This window comes from Panicum hallii, chromosome 4, assembly GCF_002211085.1.
Source record: "Panicum hallii strain FIL2 chromosome 4, PHallii_v3.1, whole genome shotgun sequence".
In the NCBI taxonomy this organism is placed as follows: Eukaryota; Viridiplantae; Streptophyta; class Magnoliopsida; order Poales; family Poaceae; genus Panicum; species Panicum hallii.
The window spans coordinates 9,495,644-9,516,149 of NC_038045.1; the positions used below are offsets into that span (position 1 = coordinate 9,495,644).

At 49.6% G+C, this 20,506-nt stretch overlaps 2 protein-coding genes across 2 annotated transcripts; both read left to right on the forward strand.

The window, feature by feature from the left end:
* Window positions 1-12,155: 12,155 nt before the first annotated feature.
* On the forward strand, window positions 12,156-12,638 carry LOC112890321. The gene has a single exon (XM_025957231.1). The coding sequence runs from the start codon at window positions 12,156-12,158 to the stop codon at window positions 12,636-12,638; it is 483 nt and encodes a 160-aa protein (XP_025813016.1).
* Window positions 12,639-18,487: 5,849 nt separating this feature from the next.
* Window positions 18,488-19,432, forward strand: LOC112889421. The gene has a single exon (XM_025956039.1). The coding sequence runs from the start codon at window positions 18,674-18,676 to the stop codon at window positions 19,139-19,141; it is 468 nt and encodes a 155-aa protein (XP_025811824.1). The 5' UTR covers window positions 18,488-18,673; the 3' UTR covers window positions 19,142-19,432.
* The last annotated feature ends 1,074 nt before the right edge of the window (window positions 19,433-20,506 follow it).

Here is a 20,506-nt window from a genome sequence, read left to right on the forward strand (position 1 = left end):
CTGCAGAATCTCAAGCAACACCTACAGTCACCCCCGATCCTCACAGCACCATTGCCGGGCGAGACTCTTTTACTTTACATTGCGGCAACTACCCACGTTATTAGCAGTGCTATTGTTGTCGAGCGCTCCGAGGAAGGCCATGCTTTTGGCGTGCAGCGGCCCGTATACTTTGTCAGTGAAGTACTCTCGGAGTCTAAGGTGCGCTACCCGGCGGTCCAAAAGCTTCTCTATGGCATATTGATTACTTCGAGGAAATTACGCCATTACTTTGAAGAGTATCAGATCGTCGTGATCACAGACTACCCGCTGGCGGATATCCTACACAACCAAGATGCCACGGGTCGTATTTCAAAATGGGCAGTGGAACTGGGGGCTTTGTCGATCGACTTCAAGCCACGAACTGCAATCAAGTCCCAAGCTCTAGTCGACTTCATGGCTGAGTGGAGGGAAAATCAAGTCTCAACTCCAGTTGACAAGCCAGAGCATTGGACCATGTACTTTGATGGTTCTCTCAAGCTCGATGGCGGCGGCGGTGGAGTTTTATTCGTTTCCCCGAGAGGCGAACATCTTAAATACGTCCTCCAAATTCTCTGGGAGGTATCCAACAATGAAGCCGAGTATGAAGCGTTGCTTCACGGGCTCCGTTTGGCGATATCACTGGGGATTAAGCGACTACTTGTATATGGCGATTCACTCTTGGTTGTTCAGCAAGTCAACAAAGAGTGGGACTGCAACAAGGTGACCATGGAAGCTTATGTACAAGAAATACGCAAGCTAGAAAACAAATTTTCTGGCCTATAAATTCACCATGTGCTGCGGGAACACAATGTTGCTGCCGATGCCTTATCCAAGCTGGGATCAACCCGAGCTCAAGTCCCGGCAGGGGTATTCGTTCAGGAGCTGACGCACCCGTCCATCAGCCCTTCACCACCGGTTTCCACCGCCACTGGCTCCGTACAACCAGAACGGGAGGTACTGCTGGTCGGTGAGGACTGGCGAGGACCCTTCATCGACTTCATCCGAGATCTCGTCTTACCGACCGGGATGGACCCCAAAAGCGCTGCTGCCGCCCGCCTCATGCGACGGAGCAAGGGGTTTGTCCTAGTCGAAGACAAACTTTATCGGCGGAGCGCACGATCCGGAGTACTCATGAAATGCGTCACAACAGAAGATGGTCTGGACATATTGCGAGAAATACACGAGGGCGTGTGTGGTAACCATGCCGCCTCAAGGTCACTGGTTGGCAAAGCATACAGAGCCGGTTTCTGGTGGCCTACCGCCGTGTCCGACGCTGAAGATCTGGTACGTCGATGTCAGAACTGCCAGTTCTTCGGTAAGCAAACTCATGTCCCGGCCCACACCCTCATCACCATACCGCCTTCCTGGCCGTTTGCTTGCTGGAGCCTCGATATGATTGGGCCCTTCACAACGGCGCCAGGAGGTTTTACTCATGTTCTGGTGGCTATCGATAAGTTCACCAAGTGGATCGAGTTCAAGCCGATCGCCAAGCTTACCCCAGACAGGGTGGTCGACTTCATCTCCGACATCTTACATCGTTTCGGCTTTCCCAACACTATTATCACTGACTTGGGTTCAAATTTCACGGCCAACCAATTCTGGGAATTCTGTGAAAACTCATCCATCGAGGTTAAATATGTTTCAGTGGCTCACCCAAGGGCAAATGGGCAAGTCGAGAGGGCGAATGGTTTGATTATCGATGGCCTCAAGAAAAGACTTTACGACGCCAACAGCAAAAAGGGCGGGAAGTGGATTCACGAGTTGCCACACGTAATCTGGGGGCTCAGGACTCAACCTTCAAAAGCCACAGGGCAGACCCCGTTCTTTCTTGTCTACGGCTCCGAGGCGATTCTTCCAGCAGATATCATGTGGAAATCCCCAAGGGTTGAGATGTATAAAGAAGGCGAGGCGGACGAAGCACGACAGCTGGAGTTGGACTCTGTTGAAGAGGCTCGCTGCTCTGCTCTCGTTCAGTCAGCCCGTTACCTACAGGGAATCCGGCGATATCATGATCGCAACATTAAGGAAAGGTCATTTAGCATTGGCGACCTTGTCCTTCGTCGCGTTCAGGATGAGTCGGGTTTGCACAAGCTTAACTCAAGATGGGAAGGACCGTTCATCGTCAAGAGGGTTACAAGACCGGGATCTTATCAACTCCGGCACCCCGATGGTCAGGATGTACCCAACTCGTGGAACATCCAGCACCTGCGACGGTTCTACCCCTAGGCAGACTCGTGTCCAATTTATGTATGCATTCATGGCAAGTTTTACTTTTTCTGGGTCGATTTGGCAGCTTTGTGCCACACAGCCCGAAACGTAAATTCTTGAATATAACGGTGGCGGCTTCTGGCCACGCTCGAATTCTATATAAAATCGACTACTTGCCGTCGGCACAAAGGTCGTCGCGATGCTAATCGTGTTCTTTCAAACTGGTTAGGCCCGTCTGGCTTGGGTTCTATCTAACTCGTTTGGCTATTCCTGCGGTGGTCACACCTCAGGGTAGTTTTCGACTGTTTGCCATAAGCATCCTAGTCGTCGCGCCACAGACTGCGCGTTCCGGGCCCGAGTGGATCCTTTTTGGCGGAATCTTATCTAGCTCACCCGATGAGCTCTCGCGAAGGGCTAAATCGACTACTCTCTGAGTCGCTGCACTCAGAGGTAGCACGCCTATGCTTCAAAGCAGATGGGGCTTTTAGTCTGCACATAAGGCTACAAAGGAACAAAGGTGGTTTCTTATATTACAAAAAGTCTTAAGTACTAACGGTTCAATCCCGGACCATGTTTCCTACAATTTTTTCAGCTACAGGCCGGACCTCTAGCAAATACTCGTGGAAGCTTTCATCAGAACAATCTGCAGCTGCACCCTCCGCGAGTACTTCTAGCCGAGCCTTTGGCCAGAAGGACTTTACAAGGCCTAGGGCATGGCCCACGTAAGATGTGGCAGCCTCGGTTACGAAATTGAGGATCTTTTGTGGCGCCCCGCGAAGACGATCAAGTAGTGGTTGCCCATCTTCCGCACCGTCTTCCCGGGGATCCACCATCTCTACGAGTTCTTGAGCTGCAACCTTCAAATCATCGAGTTCCTTCTGGCGCTGCTCTTTTTCCTCGCCCAAAGTCTTGATCTGCTGGAGGCAGTCGACTAGTTGCTTCTCTGTGTCGGCCATCACCTTCCGCAGACCCTCGACTTCATCTGCGCGGCGATATAGCATGTTCTTCAAATCAGTAAGCAATTCCTCCTTATAATTTAATAGCTGCTTAAGTTCTGCGATGATAAGCAGGTTTCAGATCATGAAGTTATCGACTACGGGTATGACTCCGAGACTTGAGTTCAACATACCTTGATGGGTTTTCCGCTGTTCCTTGAGTCGGCCTTGGAGCTCGATGATATTCTGCTCGAAGCCGGCTCGCTCCTGCAGCAGCTCGTTGATACGCCTGGTGGACTCTTCCAGCTTCGTTGAAGTTTTCTGGTTCATGTCCTACATGTTTTTGGGCGTCAGAGGATATCGACTTCATCATACAGTTACAAGTGGTCTAGTCAAGACTCATCAGAGCAAATGAGTCGATCGCCTTGATCATTTGGCGCAGGCGGCTCAGATCATCCCCTGGGAGGTGCACCTCTTGGAGTATATTGGTGTTTTCCCCTACAGGGGTGGGCAACTCGGGTGCCCCGCAAGAAGCACCCGCACCCTCCAAAGTTGACGGCTGCGAGGTCCCTGCAAAGGACAAGTGTTAATGTAGCAATGATTGTGGCACAAGGCAGTGGGATCATTTACCTGCACCGTCGGCGGGAATGGCAGTGGTAGCCTCGACTTGCTCATTGCCGGGGGCTTCGGGTTCTGTGTGCTGGAGCTCGGGTAGTGGTGAATCAAGCATGATTACATCTGCCCTCCCTGCTGGCTCCTGCGCGTCGGGTTGCCCAGGCGACAGCTCGGGGGCCGGTGGCGCCAACTCGAGTTCTGGCGTCACCGCAGCTGTTGATCTGCTTACGACAAAAGCACAACATTTTTACTGTGATCTTTACACATGGCTAAGGGCAAGGTCCAAGGCATTACTTACATCTGGGATCGCGTCATTGTCGGCTTCCTCCATACCAGCTTCAACGGCTTCTTTATCACGGTACTCGTGGCTGGAGGAGTTGGTGTACAGGACGAGGGGGCTGGCAGCTCGGGCACGGCGATGTCCGTGACACCTATTGCCGGCGGCGGCGCTGTTTCAGTCGAGGGCGTGAGCTGCCCCGACATCGTGCCTGCCACGGCAATTGTCACATCGTCTGCGACGGAAGGTGAGGGATCGGCCCTCTCGCCCTCTATGGGCTCGGCTTCTGGTGCACCTTTTCTGCTGGGGGGCACTTCCGCTACCTTTTGGCGCTGGGAGCCGGGCAAGGAAGACGAGGGGCTGCAAGACAGGGTTGTCATCAGTGTTCAGCAAAACAACTCGACAGTTTTTATAGTTCGACAAACACTTACCCGGCAAGGTCAGTGGCGCTGGCTTTGCGTTTCCTCATATCCCGACGTCGCCGGGGAACGAGAGGTGCGTCGTCCGACCAGTCCATGGATGATCCGGAGGAGTCGTCGGCTTGCACCCTCTCCCCAGCCGCCCGGCTGCCCGTGGCTGATTCGCTGCCAACAATTTGTTCTTTCTGTGCTTTGGCGGCACTGGGCAGCGTATGGTAAGGCCGGGGCAGATCGGGGTGTGGCGGGTAACTCTGATACAATGCTGATGAATCCTGTATTAAGACAAATTGACAGTCAGTTAGTATTGACTCTTCAGATCAAGGGAAGAAGTCGAGAAGTCGAACACTTACTGCTGGTGGTCGATTCTGGGCTGTAAACCCTGCTGGAACATACGGGACAGCATCCACATCTAGTAGAATTCGCCTGACGCGCATAAGCGCAGCATCGTCCCCAAGCTCTTCTGCGCACATACGGGATGGGTCTTCAGATCCCAAGTACTCGAATCCTAAAGTATGGCGCTGCTGAATGGGTTGGACCCGGCGTTTGAAAAATGATAGCATCACTGATGCCCCGGTTACCCCTGTCTCTTTGTGCGCGGCAATCAACTCGAGCAATTCTTTGACTTGGTCCATCTCGGCTTCATTTGGCTCCAATGTCCATTCGCCACGCTGAACAGGGGGCTTGCCGGACCGCACAGGGAGTTGGGGGGCATGGTTCGCAATGTAGAACCAGTGTTGTTTCCACCCGGGGACATTTGACGGAAATTTATATGATATGTATTTATCACTAGCGTGCTGCCTAAGCTGGATTCCAGCGCCCCCTATTGCAGAAGGATTTTTCGAGGTGGGCTGGGGCTTCACATGGAAAAGATAGCGGAAAAGAGCCCAATGCGGTTCAATTCTGAGAAAAGCTTCACAAAAATGAATGAAGATGGAGATATGGCAGATTGAATTGGGGTTGAGGTGTTGCAGTTCAATCCCATAGAAGTAGAGCAGACCACGGAAGAAGGAGCAAGTGGGGAGGGCGAATCCTCGTTCAGAAAAAGAGCAGAAAGAAACGATTTCATCGACATTTTCCATGGGAAATGGATCGCGAAGAGGAAGTCGCCAATTGATGAGATCCCTTTCCTGAAGCAGACCCCCCAATACCAAATTTGCTAAATTTTGGCGAGAACACTTACTAATTGTCCATTCTCCAGTTGCTGCTTGCGCCTCTTTCAGGTCCTTCTGGTTGTTTTTCTTCGGGGCCATTTCGAATCCTTGCAGCCACGAGTTGTTTTCACAAGGGCTCGGGGGCTGTAGCGGTGGGCTCGACGATCTTCGACTATGCTGGGTGGCGGAAGGGCTCGGGCAGGTCAGACTCTAATTGGGATTTTGTTTTTTTCTGATGGCGGCGTTAAATAACTGACCGCGAGGTTAAATAACCAGCGGTCAGGCAGTGGTCACTGTGTGTAAGATGAAGCGTCGCGCAATAGGATTCATTGGATACAGGCGGTTTTTGGCACATTTTTGGGACCGTTACCCGATTCACCATTTTTTCTGGGTTAGTTGTCCCGAAAAAAGAGGTTTTTTGGGTTTTGAGTCTAATTTTTGCTAATTGCCTCCTCTCAGACTTTATTTTTCAAAAGGAATTCTTTTTTGCCACGACCTTTGGGATCCTTTTTTCCAAAAGATTTGGACTCAAGGCTCGGGGGCTGTACGACACGTGGCATCGACTACTTATTTTTCGAAAGTACTCGAAGGATAAGAAGGATAAGAAGGAAAGATTCAAGGCTAGTTTGACCCTCAGCTTGATTCTTTGATTCAATCTAAGGCTCGGGGGCTACTCCATATGGAGTGCGATTATTCATCGCACCCCATATAAAAGAAGGAATTTGGGGCAGGAGCACCTCATAGCTTCGATGCAGTCAGAAGAGTACTCAAAAAGCAGTTTCAAGACGGAGCTTCGAAAGAAGTCGAAGATGGCTTCGGAAGTACTCGAAGAGTCTGCAGTGCTCAGCTACGAAGAGCTCGGGGGCTTGTCAGACCCGGGGCCACGGGGCTGTGTACATTAAGGAGTCCGTATTGGACTAGGGGATAGGACATGTCCTGTACCTCATTTATGTTGTATTCTACTCGCATGCGGAGTAGAACTAGTCGATACAGAAGGAAACTACTCGAGTTGTACTTGAGTGCGATTCCTAAGCTAGTATCAGGCTAGGATTCATGTAACCCTGTCCCCCCGGATATATAAGGGCGGGCAGGGACCCCCTCAAAACATAAGATCACCAGATCAACACCAAGGCAATACAAACCATCATACAGGACGTAGGGCATTACGCATATTGCGGCCTGAACCTGTCTAAATCTTGTGTTGTCTGCACCTTCGAGTTTCTGATCTCGGCGCATCCCAACCTAAAACCTACCACCTTGGGTATACCCCTTGGTGGGCAGCCGGATAAAACCCGACACCATTAGGCCTGTTTCTAGAGGCTGGCCCCCAGCCCCATAGTGCCTATAAACATAAGGTCGTGGTTAGCACCTAAATGATCTAATTATCTCAATCTAAAATCCTAGCCACCGCTAGTCTGATCGCTAAGGGCATTGGAGGGGTTTGGAAGGCCAAGCACTCCCGTTGGCGTCCGGAGGACGCCGATTCGCCGCTGCATCTCCTACACCGACAAGAACGCCTACTTCCTCTACGGATCAGGCGTAAATGGTTGCTGCTACTGCTAACGCTGGTACAATAATTACCGTTTATTCCGCATTAGATTGATTTGTCATAAACTAGGTTACGTTAAGATTCTGGATAATCGTGCCGCTAATTTAAGTTTTGGCAAATTCTAACAATCGGTATCATGAGCCATCTTAACCTAGTCATGCACGGTCAATTTTTGAGCCACGTTTATGCCTCTGTTTTTCGTCAGTTTAAGATACAAAGGTGCTGTGCAGATTAGATCCTATTGCACAGTTAAGGTTGATTCATGTTTTAGACGCAATTAGTTCCTGCAGAAAGGTTTTTACGTGTTAATCATGCTTGATTAGATCTAAATCATGGTTAATTAGTTTTCTGATCACGAGATTAGATCTAATCTAATTTGGTTTATGTCAAGTTTAAGTTTAATCTTGATCTGTGTCTCGGATTAGATGCAAATGTTTAACATTTATTCTAATTCATGGTTAAACCGAGACAAAATTGATGATTAGCTATGCAATTAAGGTTAGGGCATGCTGCTAATTAATCTGTTCCCAAAATTAGATCCAAAATCATGAACAAGATGCATAAGTAAGCATTGAGAGGAAGGGGAATACAAATCTTAGATTGATTTAAGAAAATCCTAAATCCCTGAAGCGTCCCCCCCATCAGGGAAGACTTAAAAGTGTTGATTTATCAGTCCCAGGAGGCTGATAACACTTTTATTACATCAGATGGTACATCACCGTACAACTCTACGCGGTAATGGGCAGTGAAGCGCCACTATCGCGAGGATTACAACCAGAACCCACACAACTACACTAGCTACGAACAAAGGGTCATCAGAGTCTTGCGCCATGCGGAATCCAACGGTGGCCTCAACCACAGGCAAGACTGGGTGCAGGACGAAACTCTACTCGTTGTCTTCGGGGATGTAATCTGGGTCTTCCACTGTAAAAGTAAGAGAGGGGTGAGTACAAACGTACTCAGCAAGTCCAATCACACCCACGGAGGGGGGTATAACGGTAATCATATGCACAGGACAATCCAAGGATAGGTTATGGTTCATTTGTGAAAAACTCAACTGTATGCAAGGGTTCGTTTAAAAACGATTTCCAGAACGAGTTTTCTGGCACCAAAACACACGATGTTGATCCACACAGGATCCAAGTTTTAAACTGCTACCGGACTCCCCGTCCGCCGTAGCACACGGCACAACTGCCGGACACTTTCCAAACAACTCACACCAGCCCATCCATTCCCAGAGATAAACACTAGTTATGTGACCACACCATAACTTGCCCAATACCGTGGGCACGGCTATTCGAATAGATTTTAACTCTGCAGAGGTGTGCAACTTTACCCACAGGTGGGGTACCACAGCACGAATCACCTTAGTGCCGGTGCAGATCCCAACAAAGCCATTACCCACCTTAGCTAGACCTGACTAGCCACCACGGGATCCACCAAGGGGTCATTCGACCTATCTCCGAGGTTTGACCAGGGCATAAGTCACACAGAGCTTATCCCTTCTCCTTGATCACCCGTTGCTCTCAGCTCTCCTGATGGCTATCAGGCTAACTAGTGGGATTTATGCTAAGCCGTTGCCCATACAACGGTCAAGTGGTTCGCACGACGAGAAGCTAGGTGAGATGTCACATCAACTCGGTCCTTAGGGGTGACAGGATGGATATCTCCCTTCCTCGCTCAACCACACAGGTACGAGCACACCAACGGCAATTCACACAGAAATGCCATCCATCCCGTCTTACTCGTCTTTCAAAACCACATTGTATCCCTTCCCACACACACACATTTTCTTTATAAAATCAGGTGGTCAAGGTAGGGTTATCTCAAACAAGGGTGGCTATCCTTCCATGTTTTCAGCACGCAAAACCATGCAATTTTATAAAACAGGCCATCGGGTTGCGTTTATAAAAACTAGGACAAAAACATGCATCAAAGGGCGGAATTGAACTTGCCATCGTCAAACTCTTGCGGGAGATCCTGATCGTAGCACTGTCCCTCAGGCTCGGGGTCGCGGAACTGGTCCTCGTTCGCTTGGTCACAGTCGGGACCTCCCTCGTTCACTCCGTGTCCTACGACGCAAACAAACAGGCACACAATCAAGCACAAGAACTAAAAGCTTTTATCGTCGAGCTTGAATCGGAAATAATTTAGTTACGGAGGTAGGGTTAATATTTTTGGGTGGTTTCTTAATGGCATAGCTAAAACTATACTAGAAACGGAGTGGTAAAGTTTTGGGTCAATCGGAGGTCGTTTCGCACATAAAATGACACGCTAAAGGTGGTTTCAGGGCTTAAACGGGGGTCCAGGGGCTTGGTCGTAATTATCTAAAGAGGGCAGGGGTTTATTTGCGAACCCTAGAAATATCCAGAGTATGCAAAAAGGGTGTCAAGCGTAATTGGGTTTACGTAATAAAGGACTTGGTTTGAAATATCAAAAAGAGTAAGGTTTATTTAGTAAAAAGGAGTAACTAAGTGAGGGGGGTTTCTTTGGGGTAATACAGGAAAAGGGGAGGGGGCTTTGGGCAAAAGCCCTCCTTCTTCCTCCTCTTGCCAGAGGAAAACAGAGGAGGGGGAAGGGAGCTCGGCGCCGGCCCCAATCCGGCGGCCGAGGCCCGGGGCGGTTCGAGCGCATGGGGAAAAGGGAGAGGGGGCCAAGGGGACTTGATTCCCCCGCTCACCTTGAGCCGAGGTGGAGCGAGGGGGCCGGGCGACGGTGGCTTGCGGCGGCTGGTGGTGCGGCTCGGGCGGCCGGCGATGGGGGCGCGGGGAGAGGCAGGTGGCGGCGGTGGGAGTTGTGGGGGAGACGAGGGATGGCGCAGGGCCGATTTATAGGCCGGGGAAAGCAACGGAGAGGCCGGGGTAGGTGGAAGCCGGCGAGCGGTGCGGGGCGGCACTAATGGCGCTCGGCTGCGGGCTTTCGTCGCGACGCGGTGGTGCAGGACGGCGGCGGTGTGCGGCAGCAGCGTGCGGCGCGGCCAATCGACGGGCGGTGCGGCACGCGCGGGGGTAGGCGCACGCGGGCGCCGTGCGGCGCGGCGGGCGATGCGGCGTCGCGGCGCCGAGCGCGGGCGTGTGCGCGCACGGCACACGTGGCGCGGGCCAGGGGCGAGGCGCGGCGCGGCGTGGCGCGCAGCTACGCGGCGCGTGCGCGCGTGCGGCACGGCCGGGCGGGGCCAGCGCACAGCGGCGCTCGGGCGCTCGGGAGCAGAGGCAGGGGAAAGAGAGAAGAGGGAAGGGAAAAGGAAGAAGAAAGGAAAAGGAAAGGGAAAAGGAAAAGGGAAGAAAGAAAAGAGAGAGAGATTGGAAGAAGAGAAAAGGAAGAAATGGGAGGGAGAGAAAGGAGAGAGAGGGGGAAGGGCGTGTCGGCGCCGGTCGCGGCGGCGACCGCGGCCGGTCGGCCACGCGCGCGCGGGGGTTCGCGCGCGGCACGAGGAGCGCCGGCGCAATTTGCGGCAGCGGTCGCGGCCGGTCGGCCACGCGCGCGGTATTCGCGCGAGGAGAGAAAGAAAGGGAAGGGAGTCGCGTCTGCGTTAATCACGGCGGACGGTCGCGCGTGGGCGGGCGATGCGGAACGGAACAGCACTCCGGTTAGGGTTAGGGTTTTGACGTCGAACCGTTTTTACGAATTACTCTAGCGCATGATTTTATTAAGTGAATTTTCAGGGCGTCACAATCCCGTGATGAACCCTAACCCTACCTAAAAAAAATCACCTGCGCGCCCGTGCTGCTAGGCCAGCACGCCAGCCGACAGCTAGCGCGCCGCCTCGCGCGTAGCCCAGCGCTGCCCCACGCGCACCAGCCCGAGCGCCGCTGTGCACGCTGCTGCGCCCGCCCGCGCGGCAGCATGCCCGCCGCCCGTGTGGCAGCCCGCGCGGCCGCCCCGAGCGCGCAGCCGGCCCGCCCGCCCGCGCGCCAGCGCCGCTAGGCGCGCTGCAGGGGCCCACCCGCGCGCCCGCCCTGCGCGCCAGCACAACGCCCGTCGGCCCCCGTGCGTCAGCTGCGCGCCTCTCCACGCGCCAGACCGCGCGCCGCCGCGCGCCAGCGCCGCCCGCGCGCCGCTTCTCTGCCTGAGCGGCGGCCGTGCCCGGAGGGGAAAAAGAAGTGAAGTGAGGTGTGCGTTAGGGTTTCATTCCGACCACATGTTTTATACGAGCTGCCGTGAGTTTCTGGCCGTTCGATCGGAATGAAGCGTTCAGATTCACCCGCATTAGGGTTTTCGCGGGATGGGCCAAATGGGACAAATGTGCAGATTGGGCTGCGCGTGTAGAGGGGATATTTTGGGCTGTTTTACGAGTTTTAGCCCAGTTAATGTTTAAAGTCTTTTATTTACTGTTTCTTATGTTTAAAGCTCAAGTTAATTGCTGTTATGTTTAAAGTTTTAATTATTTCTGTTGCACTTATTATTACCAGCATTATGTTAATTAATTTCCATGAGTTATGTAATTTTTTTTAATCCTGTTTTAGTTACATTTATTCGTTGAAAATTATGTTCATCCACCATAAGCAATTAAGATGCACTCTATTTAAATGGAACCATCGGGAAGTTTATTTAGAGCACTTATAATTAATTCTAACCATCGTTGATTTAATTATGAGTTTAATGAAGTTATTGTTCTCATGATTTTCAGTGAACACTGTGACGGGCTACCTGAAATCCATTGAGCCACTGAATGGCACCAACTATCCAAGCTGGTATAAAGATGTTAATGTTGCCATTGCTATGTGCGAGTATGATCTCGCCTTACGTCAAGACAAGCCAGCAAAGCCCGCTGATCCCGATGGTGATCGTACTGCCATTGAGAAGTGGGAGAGATCAGACAGGATGGCCAACATGATCATTAAGAACACGATCACTCCAGCCATCTGTGGTGCTATTCCTGATAAGGACCAGGATGGTAATGATCTGAGCGCCAGGGCATATCTTGCCAAAGTGGAGGAGAACTTTAAAAGTTCTTCCAAGACTTAAGCTAGCACCCTGATCATGAAGATGCTGACTTCACAGTATGATGGGCAAAGTGGAATCAGGGAGCACATTATGAGCATGTGTGACATGGCAAATAAGCTGAAGACACTGGATATGGCTATCTCTGATGGTTTTCTGGTGCATTTCATCATGACTTCTCTGCCAGTACAGTACAGTCCCTTCAAAATAAGCTACAACACTCAGAAGGCGACTTGGAGCATGGCTAAGCTCATTAGCTACTGTGTTGAGGAAGAAGAAAGGCAGAAAGCTGAAAGGATGAAGGATGCTGTCAACATGGTCAGCGACCGCTTTGGGCGTGTTAGCATGAATAACACTTCTAAGCATCAGGCTGAGTCTGGCAGCAACAGGCAGCATAAGAAAAAGTTTAAGGGCCATAAGAGCAAGGCTGTGTCACGTAAGAAGACCTCTAATGAGAGGCTGTGCAAGTTCTGCAAGTCACCTAAACATGAGCAGAAGGAATGTCATGGATTTAAGGAGTAGCTTATGAACAAAGGTACAATTACTGATTATATATCTTTTATTGATGAATCGTTCTTAGTGAATTTTTCTCCTAATACTTGGTGGATTGACTCAGGTGCCACTGTGCACAGTTCCAATTCACTGCAGGTATTCAGTTCGATCCGAACTATAAGAGAGGGGGAGCGAAGCCTAAGAGTGGCTGATGGAAGTGAAGGTTGAAGGCATTGGGAGCTTCGATTTGGAGTTACCAGGCGGCTTCAACCTTAGTTTGCATGATGTTCTTTATGTTCCCAGTTTGAAGAGAAACCTTATTTCTGTTTCGCGTTTAGATAAGTCGGGACATATTTGTGAGTTTGGCAACTCTGTGTGCAACATTAAATTTCATAATTTAAGTGTGGGCCTTGGTCATTTGCAAGGCAATCTTTATTTGCTCTCTCTTGATAATGTTTATTCTGCAATGAATGTGGATGATGTAACGCATAAGCGTAAGCGTGATGATGAGACTTCTTCGAAATTGTGGCATTGTCGTTTGGGCCACATTTCGAGGGGGAGAATTGAGTGTCTCATAAGAGAAGAGATACTCCATTCATTAGATCTCTCAAACTTAGATCAACAATGCGTTGATTGTATTAAGGGGAAATTCGCTAAGACAATTAAGAAAGAAGCTACTCGGAGTTCGGGCCTATTAGAAATAATTCATACTGATATTTGTGGCCCGTTTCCAGTAAAGTCTGTTGATGGTTTTGATTCCTTCATTACTTTCACAGATGACTTCTCTCGTTACGCTTATATTTACCCCATTCGTGATCGATCCGAGTCATTAGATAAATTCAAAATATTCAAGGCTAAAGTGGAAAATCAGCATAATATCACTATTAAATTAGTGAGATCAGATCGAGGTGGTGAATATTATGGGAGATATGCTCCATTCGGCCAAGTACCTGGACCATTCGCTAAGTATCTTGAAGAGAATGGTATAAAGGCCCAGTACAGTATGCCGGACGAACCACAGCAAAATGGAGTTGCTGAGCGTCGTAATCGTACACTAATGGACATGGTACGTAGCATGCTTAGTTATTCTACTTTGTCTGTGGAGCTGTGGATGGAAGCATTAAAAATAGCCGCGCACATACTAAATCGTGTTCCTTCCAAATCCGTGCCAAAAACACCTTATGAGTTGTGGTTTGGAAAGAAACCATCGCTTAATTATCTACGTGTGTGGGGCTGTCCAGCCGAAGCTAAGTTATTTAATCCACAGCAAAAGAAATTAGATAATAAGATGGTGAGCTGCTATTTCATCGGATACCCTGATAAGTCTAAGGGATACCGATTCTACTGTCCTGATCGCCTCACTAAGTTCGTTGAGACCAGGCAGGCTGTATTCCTAGAGGATGCAGAAATCAGTGGGAGCTTTCCGAGGAGGGAAATTAATCTTGAAGAAATACGGGCTGAGCTTCCCATCCCGGTAATTCAAGAAATAGTAACACCTCAGTTAGTGCCGCTGTTTGTTCCTTCCGTTCAGAGTACACCATCTGTTCAGAATACGCCTCCTGTTCAGAGTACTAGCGCTACTCCGCCTGTTGAAGTAGCTCCTGAGCCTGCGAGCGAACAACAAGCTGAGCAAATGGCGCCTAATGCTGAAGATGAGAACCCTGTCGAGGTGCCTCAGGCTGCACCTCAACCAGCACCTCAGCCTGTAGAACCATTAAGAAGATCACAGCGGGCTAAGAAAAAGACAGTTTTCCCTGATTATGAGACATACTTAAGTAAAAATATGTATGATATTGGGAAAGCTGATGATCCGAACACGTTTAGAGAGGCAGTATCATGTGAGAACTCTGCCAAATGGGTTGAGGCCATGGAAGAAGAGCTTAAGTCCATGAGTTCCAATGATGTTTGGGATCTGGTAGATATTCCTAATGGAGTCAAACCAGAAGGCTGTAAGTGGGTCTACAAAACTAAACGTGATTCTAAAGCGAATGTCGAACGATTTAAAGCAAGGCTTGTAGCCAAAGGTTTTACACAAAAGGAAGGGGTCGATTATAATGAAATTTTCTCCCCTGTGTCTAAGAAAGATTCATTCAGAATCGTTATGGCGCTAGTAGCTCATTATGACTTAGAGCTATATCAGATGGATGTCAAAACTGCGTTCCTGAATGGTGATTTGGATGAGACCATCTTCATGGCACAACCGGAAGGTTTTGTTGTGAAGGGCAAGGAACATTTAGGATGCAGACTTAAGAAATCTATTTACGGGCTTAAGCAAGCGTCAAGACAGTGGAACCTTAAATTCGATCAAGTGATTAAGAAATTCGGATTTAAGGAGAATGATGTGGATAATTGTATCTACACTAAGATAAAGGGTGGTAAATTTATAATTCTAGTGCTTTATGTGGATGATATCCTATTAGCGAGCAGCGATAAGCGTATGCTGCATGAGACAAAGGGATTTCTTTCATCCAATTTTGATATGAAAGATCTTGGTGAAGCCTCTTATGTTCTGGGCATTAAGATACACCGAGACAGGGCCAAAGGAGTACTAGAATTGTCTCAAAAGGCATATATTGAGAAAATGCTTAAGAGATTTAATATGGATAAGAGTAAGGCCACACCTGTTCCATTAGCGAAGGGCGATAACTTTAATGAAGCCCAATGTCCTAAGAACCAATTGGAATCAGATGAGATGAAGGACATACCTTATGCTTCAGCTGTCGGAAGTCTGATGTATGCACAAGTCTGTACGCGTCCTGACTTGGCTTTTGCTACCGGAATATTTGGAAGATATCAGAAAAATCCCGGGAAGGTCCACTGGGTTGGTGTCAAGAAGGCATTACGTTACTGCCAAGGCACTAAAGACTTTATGCTCACATACAAAAGATTAGATAACCTTGAAGTTGTGGGTTATACTGATGCTGACTTTGCTGGATGTGTGGATAGTAGGAAATCTACATCAGGATATATCTACACGTTAGCTGGTGGAGCTATATAATGGAAAAGCTCTAAGCAAAGTTTAGTTGCAGCGTCGACGATGCAAGCTGAGTTTGTGGCATGCTATGAAGCAACTGGACACACTGTTTGGCTTAAGAATTTTATTCCGGGCCTCAAGGTAATTGACAGCATTACGAAACTTATAACGTTATACTGCGATAATCAGTCTGCAGTATTCTTTTCGAGTAACAACAAGTCAAGTGGTGCTTCCAAACACATTGACCTTAAGTATCGTGTTGTGAAAGAAAGATGCCAGGATCGAACCATTAAGATTGAGCACATAAGAACTAATTCTATGTTAGCAGATCCGCTCACTAAAGACTTACCACCGAACGTGTTTAAGCAGCACGTTACTAATATGGGTTTGGTGGATAGTGTTTAGGTCCTGGTTTAGGGCCATTATAACTCCCAACTAACGAATAATCGTTCTACCGAGGTGTTTCAGTGAGACTGTGGGTAATGGGGTCCCAGTAGTGCATCAAGCTACTGACGACGCATTGGTCCGGTACTTTCTGTTACTACTAAGGGTGAACATTAGTACGATACGAATATTAACCTTAACCGTTCGATCAAGTGGGAAAATGTTGGAAATAAATTTCTGTTGAGATATTGTGATCTTCACTTTTAAGGAAACGTTTAAACCATCTAAACGTGATTAAGGAAACCTAATGATAAAATCCTAATGGGCTGTGATCAGCAGGCCCATTAGGCCTGTTTCCAGAGGCTGGCCCCTAGCCCCACAGTGCCTATAAACATAAGGTCGTGGTTAGCACCTAAATGATCTAATTATCTCAATCTAAAATGCTAGCCACCGCTAGTCTGATCGCTAAGGGCATTGGAGGGGTTTGGAAGGCCAAGCACTCCCGTTGGCGCCCGGAGGACGCCGATTCGCCGCTGCATCTCCTACACCGACAAGAACGCCTACTTCCTCTACGGATCAGGCGTAAATGGCTGTTGCTACTGCTAACGCTGGTATAATGATTACCGTTTATTCCGCGTTAGATTGATTTGTCATGAACTAGATTATGTTAAGATTCTGGATAATCGTGCCGCTAATTTAAGTTTTGGCAAATTCTAACAGAAGCCACTGGGGCGGCGGTCCTGCGCGTTAGCGGTGGCGGCGGCCGACGGCGACGATGTCAGCTAAGCAGCCAGCCGTCCGGTCGCGGCCGGCACTGGAACCCACGGCGACGCCGACGCCGACGCCAACGCTGACATATCGTGCGCGCATGGCTTCGTTCCTGCAGAGTCTTGCGTCGCCGACGCGCGAGCTCGAGCCTTTGTGAACGACATCGCCTCTGCTCCTCGCCTCCATCACGTTAACAAGCACGAGGGTACTTGAGGTCTTTCTACTACGATACAGCAGCTTGTGTTTCTCCAACGTGTCCGGTTTGCAGCGTTAGGTGCAGCAGCAGCAGCGCATTTGATGCTCATGAAAGGCCGGTAGTGCCATGGCAACTGTTTCCTGCTCCAAGCCTCCAAGGACAGGACAGGAGCCGAGCAGAGCAGAGCACACGGAATCCTCCTGCTCCAGGGCCCACGGCCACGCACCTCTAACCGCTGCTCGCCATGCGACAGTGCATGTGGACGTTGCTGGTCGGATCTGAACCTGGTCCAGCACTCCAACTCCCTGGTGTATGCAGCTCCACTGTTCAAGCATGTCGGGCATACCAGGAGCACGGCGTAATGCTCATGCTCAAAGGCAGTTTTCAACCTGGATATCGAGTTCGCATCTACCAACATCATCAGTATATGCCAATCCTTAAAGGGAGAAAAACTCTAGAAAAGATTTCAACCGAATCGGTTCTCAGCATTCATGCCCCTTGACTCCTTGAGCAAAGATCTCAACCGCTCGATCTGCTTGAGTAGGAAGGCTGTTGCGAGTCGTTGCCAATGTCTTGGGAGTAAAGGGATGCTTTAATTTCGTGTACGAAATAGTAGTACTACCATTGTACGAGCAGTTTGCCATTGACATGGTTTCTCTGGAGATATATAACCATATCCAGGGATAAATGACAAACCTAGTTGATTTACTTGAGCCAAACAATGGTTGCCTAAGTACACGAGATTGGGACCTTTAGTTTTTTCCCTCTCTATTTTGTACATAAACTCTTTTGCTTTTTAATAAATCCAAGTAGGGGCGTGCCTCTCCTGGTTTCTTCAAAAAAAAAACAAAGTACACGGTATTCGCGATCTTTTTGACATGAGCCGAAGCACTGTGAAGTAGAAGTTTTAGCCGTGAACTTGGACACGTTTGACAGTTGATCCAGATTTCAGCTCCAAATTCACATATCCAAAGTGCGGCAGATCCTTCAGTACAGTTGGCGTTGCCCATGCAGCTGTTTGGCTACAAGGTTGACTCCACTGCTACCCTGATTGGATAAGCTGGGTTTTCACCACTTATGTAGTTGTACTCCACCATGATTGATTTTACTAATAATCCTTTTTTTTTGAGCAGACAGTAAGTATGTGCTTTGCATGAAAAAAGAATAAAAAGCTGTGAAGCTAGATTTGCGAGCATCTCCAGTAGTTTCTCCTCTCTGCTCGGTACTAAAAATGCTCTTTTATGGTAATTTGATTTTAATAGTCTACTATAGCAACCATCATCAAAAATATAAAAGTAGCTATCGGTTATAGAGGAAGATAATTCTTTGAATACAAGATATGAGTAATGTAATATGCTGCAGATGCTCTGAGCGTACTTTTTCTTTTACCGGACCCAGGTCAGGCTTCTTTTTTTCTCTCTCGGAGATCTTACTTTCTTCTTTTTGTTTCTTTTGAGAAGGAAACTTTGTTCTTCTGTACCCGCATCACTTGCATAAGTAATGCACTCAATCTCTGATGATTAGTGGCTTAGCACCCATCCCCGTGGCCCTGCCGCAAGCACCATTCCCAGTAGAGACGGGAACCTGTCTTCTTCCCCGTCCGTCCGGTCCTCCGCTTATAAAACACGCCACCCACCTTCCCCAATCTTCCTCGCAAGCATCCAAGAAAAGCAAACCAAACCAGGCCCAAACCGGCAAGAAAGAAACACACCAGCCAAGCAAGAAACCTCCCCGCCGCCGGAGATGTCGCAGCTGATCGAGGACCACCGCTCGGGCGCGGAGGTGCACTCCGGGCACGAGCTGTGCGCGCGCAAGTCCCGCGAGCTCATGGTGGAGCTGGGCCTCCCCGACGGGCTCCTCCCGCTGCCATCCCTCGACGAGGTGGGCTACAACCGCTCCACGGGCTTCGTCTGGCTCCGCCAGGCCGCCGGCGTCACCCACGCCTTTGACACCATCGGCAAGCAGGTCTGGTACGACAGGGAGGTGACGGCCTTCGTGGAGCCCGGCCGGATGCACGGTCTCACCGGGGTCAAGAGCAAGGAGCTCCTCATCTGGGTCACCATCTCCGAGATCGTCGTCAGCCCCTCCGGCACCAAGGTCGTCTTCCGCACCCCCGCCGGGCTCGGCCGCGCCTTCCCCGTCACCGCCTTCCAGCTCAACCCGGCGCCCGAGGGGGACAAGGAGGACGAGGCCGCCGCCGCAGCCAACTGATCTGCTTCCGGCGGGCGGGCCCTCGATCTGGCCGTGCCGCGGCGAGATCTGGTGCGGCAACTGTGTTGTGCCCCGGGGCTGTGTGAGCTGAGCAATCTCCTCTGCATCTGCGGTGTAATGGTAGTGGATGATGCAGGAATAAACCGTGTCCATGGATTCAGGGTTCATAATTGTGTGTGCTTAGCACTGCAGTGATGCTGCAGCTTGATCTTGTACTGATTCAGAGCTCGTCCGCCTCATTTCCTGTTTCGGTTTGGAACGAAATTGCATTGGCTTGTCTGTTTCGTTGCCTGTTTACTGTCTTCTCTGAGGCTTGGATTGTCGTTGTCCCATGGTTCAGGAGCAGGGTAAAAGAAAAGGTATGAAGATCTAGATCCGTTTGATCATGATCGATTCAGAAGTGGTGTTCATCCATGGAGTCACGAGATCTGTTGTACTTGCCTATCCAAACGGTGGTTAGCATTCAAACCTTGACGTGTAGTTGTCCTACTTCTACCTTGGTCTCGGCATTTGCCTACCCAAAGGAGTTGGCTTTTAAACACACGTCCGGCGTAGATTGGTACACTTGCCCATCGGAAGTAGCAGCATTTAATAAATGACATAAAATTGTTTTTGTTGGTGTGTAGATTTCAGCAGCTTTCTTCTCTCTTTTTTTTTTGAAGGATTCAGCATCTTTCTTTGCAATTGTGCGTGGTGCGGACATCTACCCACCCGATCTCTGCACGGGAAAGCGGTGTTCACCAACTGATCTCCGTTCAGACCAGGCGGCCAACCAGATGCCACACTGCAGTCCCAACGCTATGCCTCTGCCTCTGGCTCCCTCTGCTGGGGCCAGCATGTGGAACAGTGGAAGCGCCGGACGTTGCCGGCCACCCAGAACTAGTCCTTCAGTAACTTTGTACTAGGCTACCAGCACGGACTCCAAATCCAACCGGCTGGGCGCGTTGGAGCAGCAGTGCAGCACAAATTTTCTTTTGGGAGCAAGGGCTCGAAGCTGGATCGTATTATTAGTTCAAGACGAAGCTTACATCCTAGAAAATACAAAGAAGTCACTGATGGAAAGAAAATGTACAATAACAACACATGAACCGCGCTCTATGGGCATGCTCCTCGGATTGCCAAACTGGAGATTCACATCGTTGAACCCTGTAAATGGAAATAGGATCCCTTCGCTGATCGATGATGGAGCTTTGGAAAGCCGCAAGATTCAGCGATCCAAACACACCATCTAAAGCTTTGAATGACATCGGCAAACACATCACCAGTGAAGGAGGAGAAGGAATCCTCCAGCATAAGAAAATGAATCCGGAGACGAGGAACAAAGATCCGCTACCACTAGATGTGGATCTATACAGGCAGAAGATA

What these genes read in the sequence shown, in the direction of transcription:
- LOC112889421 (XM_025956039.1), top strand. Translation starts at nt 18,674, where the DNA reads ATGTCGCAGCTGATCGAGGACCACCGCTCGGGCGCGGAGGTGCACTCC.
- LOC112890321 (XM_025957231.1), top strand. Translation starts at nt 12,156, where the DNA reads ATGAAGATGCTGACTTCACAGTATGATGGGCAAAGTGGAATCAGGGAG.